General features: G+C 34.9%; 2 protein-coding genes across 2 annotated transcripts in view; one reads left to right on the top strand and one right to left on the bottom strand.

Annotated features, from left to right (window-relative positions):
- LOC118740680 (pachytene checkpoint protein 2 homolog) overlaps nucleotides 1–134 on the top strand; it is a 3,282-nt gene extending 3,148 nt beyond the window's left edge. The window contains exon 5 of the mRNA XM_036472313.1: nucleotides 12–134. Coding sequence (XP_036328206.1) covers nucleotides 12–43 — 32 coding nt within the window. The 3' untranslated portion in view covers nucleotides 44–134. The remainder of the gene's footprint in view (nucleotides 1–11) is intronic.
- A 245-nt stretch (nucleotides 135–379) lies between these two features.
- Nucleotides 380–1,212, bottom strand: LOC118740694. Its single transcript, XM_036472336.1, has 2 exons — nucleotides 911–1,212; nucleotides 380–812 (listed from the first exon to the last, which is right to left on the bottom strand). The coding sequence occupies exons 1-2, from the start codon at nucleotides 1,008–1,010 to the stop codon at nucleotides 442–444; spliced, it is 471 nt and encodes a 156-aa protein (XP_036328229.1). The 5' UTR covers nucleotides 1,011–1,212; the 3' UTR covers nucleotides 380–441.
- Between the last annotated feature and the right edge of the window lie 4,812 nt (nucleotides 1,213–6,024).

Consider the following 6,024-nt stretch of genomic DNA (forward strand, 5'->3'; position numbering starts at 1 on the left):
ACTTGAACAACATCATTGCGATCAAAAGCTGATGAAGAACTAAAAAAACATTGATACAATTTTTTTACACATTTGTTTTTCATTTTTATAATTTTAGAACTAAATTATGGCACTGCTTATAGTCATACAGTTATTCCAATTTTTGCTTTAATATACCATTTTTTTACATCATTATGTCGTGGTTGCTATAAAATAAAAACTACTCAATCTATTTATGTGCGAGATTTTCTAAAAAGTTATACATTCATTAAGTAACTGGTAGATACTATAGTACTAAAACCACAAATTTTTAGTGCGTTTTGATAAGTTGTGCTCCTTTCAAAATAAGTCGCAAACCAAACATCTTCAGTCCAGTTCATATAAAAAAAGGAAACGCATGCATTTTTTCATCAAATTTAATAACACAATCAAAAACGTACATTAATAAAGCTTAACTTAAATTTAGTACTTTATAGTCTCCTCAAGGTAGTATTTGTTATATTTTCGCCAACCGAAACGTTTCTTTGGATCCTTTTTACTCCATGCCGGCGCCAAATTAGGCATTAAACCCGCCTTCTGAGCCATAGTGACCAATGTGCCAATACGCTTCTGCTGCCTGTGACATAATCCTGTAATACGTCGCGGTAGCATACAACCATCGGAGCGCACATATTGGGACAATATAAGCACATCTGTATGTTTGATATCCAAGCCAAGTGTGCACTCCGGACAGAAGCCTGTGCCACAAGCTTCTTTTACCATACGTTCAGCACGTGGTGAGGGTAATGTGACAGCCTGTAGAACAAGTGCATTTTTCTCTATTTTCTCCTGAACTACAATTTAATGTAGTTAAATGTTAATAGTGAAGCAGGAAATGAAAAAGTTATGAAACAAGAACCCTAAAGTAGTAAGTTGCGTACTCGTTACTTACTTTCTTTTATCAAAAGCGGAGCGGTGGTTGTTATGCTGCGATTTGTTTGAGCTACTTTGAGGCAAATGGTTTGGCCTACGAAGCGTAGTAAATTAGACATTTTTATACAAAAATTTTATTAATTTACTTTATTTACAAAAACATCTGAGAGAACGTTATCTGCCAAAATATGTTCACAATGGTGAATTCAATAAGCTCTCGAAACACAGCTACAACAAGAGTTTTAAAAATTTCCTGAAAGGGCGTTTCCACATCGGCCAGATTGCGCAATTTCAACAATCAATTTCGGGGCAGCGTGGAAACGCCAATTTAGCCAATTTTTAAAACTCCTGATGTACAGCCCTATTCTAATAAAACCTCACAACTGAGTTGTGAGCAAAACATTGTGAGATTTCTTGTGAGGTCTATATTGTGAGGTTATTCTAGCCCACACCTCACAAGAAAAAAGCTCAACAAAATCACCACACGAGGTGGAAAGCATTTTGCTGTCTAACAGCTGTTTCGTAAATAAAATAAATACAAAAGATGGTGGCTGAACAACAGGACAAGTAAATATTTTTGCAATTTGTTTATTTTTTTGATAATTACTTATTTTATTTTTTTAAGCGAATTTAAAAATAAATAACAAAGCAGGAGTAGGTCGAGTACTTCACACAGTTTGCAATCCACAACTTGGAGCAAAAGTTTGTACGGAAATGAAATCCTATGCCTGCTCTAACTCTTCCGAAACTGCCGCAAAAACAAGCAATAACTCCGCCATTACTGAATATACTTTTAGTTAAAAAAAAACATAACACAGACACTGATAGCGAACGAAAATTAACAAAACATTGCTCACTAAAAATCGGCTGTTTTTCTCTTGTGAGGGTCTCATTCGTACATCATAAATTTCCTGACAATTGTGAGCGTATGAGCTTTTGAATTTACGCCAGCATAGGGATAACCTCACAATAGTCAGAAACCTCACAATAGTGAGTGTGGTAATTTTTGTGAGGGCAACAGAATAGGGCTGGTAGATAAAGAACGTAGATAGATAGATTATCTACGTTCTTTGGTAACACTGCACACCGTGTATGCCGCCTATAACCGGCCGTCTTCACGTGCTGGAAAATCTCTCTTGCGTGACGATGCATGCGAGATCACGCACGTGTAGACCGCAAAATGTACAAAGCATACTTTCGCTCGGTATGCGAGATCTCGCATGCTTTCAACTATCATTTTTGCTGTTTGACAGGTATTTTCTTATATCACAGAATTCATCAGAGTAGGACATCGATTATTTTGGTGGAAAATATAAAGTCGGCCTGGAAAGCTCGAACCTTCTCTTCTGGCGTCATTTTACATATGGAAAAGTATGCTGTCAAATGCCCAGTCAGCAAAACTCTATCTCGCTTGCGAGAGAAAACGGTAGGGCACGCTCCCGCAACTCACACTCGTTACAAATAGACTGCTTTTACACAGTTCAAGTATTGAATTCAATTCTGCTCACATGTGGAAGAGAGGGGGTGAGAAGAAAAGGGACGAGTACACATGCGTCTGTACCGTCAAGTCGTTTCAACTTTCTTGCTTTGCTTTTGGCATTTTCGTTGCTTTCCATTTAAAGAACCAAAAACTTGAATTCAACAGAATTGAAACGTGTAAAAGCAAATAGAAAACGCAAAAGAGAATGAGCAAGAATTGCTTTCAAGTACTTGAAACATGTAAATCGGGTGTTACAACGTGTTCTTTCCTTCTTATTATCTACGTTCACCGGTCAAATTAAGAATCATATCGCAATTTCAGCTGAAATTGCGCAATTTGGGTGTGTGAAAACGCCCTTTTTACACTTTCATTGCAAAGAAGTTTTTCTTTCGTACGGCAGCACGCAGGTGATTAAACACACCTTGAACCGGTTTGTGGATTGTCAGTAAAATCGTGTTGTCTCACTTGCACATATGCTATCTTGCGCCTTTCGGAACGATATTTAATTATCTCTTCTCGTTCGCAGTCGAACAGCTAAAAACGTAAAAATTTTTTCGTGAATTTTCACTTCCCATTCTGCATTAAACTAAAGTAGTGGTGTGTGTTGATAATCCAGGCAAAGTTTTACTAAATTTTCTCGGCCGAGCTAAATTTTTTTTTGTTTTAATCGTAAGTAAAATACAAGCTTTTTCATATATTTATACCCAAGAGAATTAAAAAACAAATATTTGGTGTAAAGGACCGAAATGAATATAAGGTGCTGAATCATCCAAGATGGTGGATTGCTGTGTCGAGCATAATGATGTTTAGGTGTTGTCATTCCCTATTTATTTAAATATTTGCGATTTATCCAAAGTAAATTTTGTTGGAAATTGTTTTGAGGAGATTTGTAGTCTCGGGTAATTTATTAAATAAGGTCGCCGTGGTCAAGTAATTGCTAGGAGTTGGGCACAGGCAAGTTGGCGCGGTGGGGAGACCACGTTCCGCTGCCCACACAAAGTTGTACACGTAAATGCAACGCTGCGCTAGAATTTCGCAAATGAAAATGGCGGTGTACAGCACGAACGAAATCGGTTCACTTTCGAAAATGGTGATTAGGGCTGCCATTGATTACGATAGGCAAATTTAGAATCGAGGGAAATGTTGGTGTTTCATATAGTTATATTTGTGTACATTTATGTGATATTTATGTTAATTTACCTTATTTGGATCTGTATTGAAAATATAGCCAGCAAAGAAAAAATTAGATGCATAAAATATTTTCTATCGGTCTAGTAGAAAGAGGAACGACAACTTTGCCATCGGTGACGCTGACTTTGCGTTATGATTAGTGATGAGCTGAATTGTCGGTACCCAATACTTAAAAAGGATTTCGGTACCCAATACTTCATTTTCGGTTCCCGATACCGATTCTTTACGTTAAAACTTCGCCATTATACGCACTTTAAGTTTAGAAAACACTTTCATTACTAATTTATGTGATATCGGCTAAAACACTTGAACTTATCGCAACAGAGATATTATTTTATCAGTTTTAACCTTAGTCGATGCAAGGTTTAAGAAAAATGGTTTAACGCATAATGAAGCCTTTCAGGGGAGAGATTATGTAACCAGTTAGCGACAAGTTTCGATATCGCACTTGTTGACGTAAAAATATTTCATATGATACTGTGGAAACACAACATGAATTCGCCTTGCGTGGCAACACTTTTGTTGAATTGACTTTTCCTCTATTCCTTTTTAACTCTTGTTTTTTTTTCACTTTTGCTGTTGCAAGTTAAAAACTGTAAAATTTCCCCAGTGAGGTTTTTAGATCATTCTCGAAATCATTCATTCAACGTGCACATTCTAATAAAAGTTCTTGTCATTAGTTTTAAGTTTTTGGAAGATGATTAAATAAACGTTTTAGTTTATTAATTAATCATATGTGGTAATTTAATTCCCCACAATACGTCAACAAAACCGATACCGATTCGAAAATTGTCGATAACTGGTTACAGAATCTGCTACCAGGCCTACAAAAATTATATCTTACGATTCAGCTAGAACAAAAATGTTTCAAACAAGTTAGAGTTTCACTGCATTATGGCCTCGAAGCGACATATATACATCTTTCATTTGAATCAGTATTAAAAGCTCTATTGGCTCCTGCATTCGGGTTTTGATAGGCGAGTTTTTCCTGAACCTTTATTTGCGTATTTTTGCCCTATGTGCGCTTTATTCGAAACCTAAATGTTTCGGTATCGAGTATCGAGAATATTGGATACTTTTTAAATCGGTACCGAGTATCGATCAATACTTAAAGTATTGACTCAGCACATCACTAGTTTTCACCATCTTTTGTGTTTCGTTCACTAGAGCTGGGACACTATCGATAGTTGAAAACATCGATAGTACTTTCGTCGTGAACCACATTATGTAACCAGAGTTCAATTGAAAACCTCAATTCTTTGAAAATTTATAAATTACACATATTTTTTTTGTATTTGAATGATTCTAAAGGAACTTTATAATAATAGAATAAACTTATTAATTTATCAGTACATCTTAACTAGATATGTATACTTATGTACATACATACATTTCCATGCAATAGGGAGGGGCAAAATCTGAATTTTATAAATGTTTCAAGATGTATAGTTCAAATTTCTATAAAAAAATTATGTATGGAGTTTTATAGCATAATAAAATTTTAATACATATAATGATTCTTAGTATTTTTTTGGTGACGGTGTTGTGAATTTCCTTCCATATAAGAACAATGTATTTACCTATATAAATAGTGAATTGTTCTGTAATGTATGAATATTTAAAATTTTACTTTTGCTTGAAATTGCCTCGAGCCATGAAGTTGTGTAGAGATGTGAAGAGAATATAGTGAAGATATGCTAAACACCGACATCGATGTTTTCAAAAGCTATCAATATAGGCAACAGTTTCCAACTATCGATAGTATCCCAGCTCTATCGTTCACTTCCTCTGTATCGTTCGGTAATAAAAGTGTGATCATAATTTGAAGGCGCACGTTCTGCCTAATTTTAACCTTTATTTTTATATCTAAGTTTAATTTTGTATTTTTTCAATTATATTAAAAAAAGTAACTGTGATATAGCCAAAAAACTGAACTGAAGAGAATTTGAAAGGAGGAAAGAAAAAGAAAGTCCATTTCTATAGTGAGTGCATGCGTGTCAACTTTTTTTTTTTTTTTTTGAGCAATTATAAAGACGGACATAAAGCGGAATTGACAAGAAAAAGAGGAAAGAAAGAGGAAAGAACAATAAGTAGAAGCCTATTGCAGTTGATTAGTGACGAACTCGCCAGCTTGAAATTTCACAAATTTCTAAAGCGAACAAAGAGAATAAACTTACTGTCTGTTGTGGGAGGTCAAGCAATAAACGGAAACTCCTTGAGAAGACTAGTATTTTAATTTTCCACATTTGAAACTTGTAAGTAAAATATGTAATTGTGACGGATATTTTGGGAAAGTTTGAGGTTCAGTTGCCAGGATATATGGTACATTTTTGGTATTATTCAAACTAATTACTGAATTTAGTTAGATACTTATTTATGTATAGTTATTTTTTTATATATGTATATACATATAGATATCAAAGTATTAACGACTGATTGGCGTGGCTGCGACTGCAACATGT

This window comes from Rhagoletis pomonella, unplaced genomic scaffold (genome assembly GCF_013731165.1).
Source record: "Rhagoletis pomonella isolate Grant_MI unplaced genomic scaffold, Rhpom_1.0 Rhpom_scaffold_00001, whole genome shotgun sequence".
Lineage (NCBI taxonomy): Eukaryota > Metazoa > Arthropoda > Insecta > Diptera > Tephritidae > Rhagoletis > Rhagoletis pomonella.

Coding starts and splice junctions, on each gene's coding strand:
- LOC118740694 (XM_036472336.1), bottom strand. CDS start 1,010: ATGTCTAATTTACTACGCTTCGTAGGCCAAACCATTTGCCTCAAAGTA. Junction 813..910: donor TCCGCTTTTGATAAAAGAAA/GTAAGTAACGAG, acceptor ATTAAATTGTAG/TTCAGGAGAAAATAGAGAAA.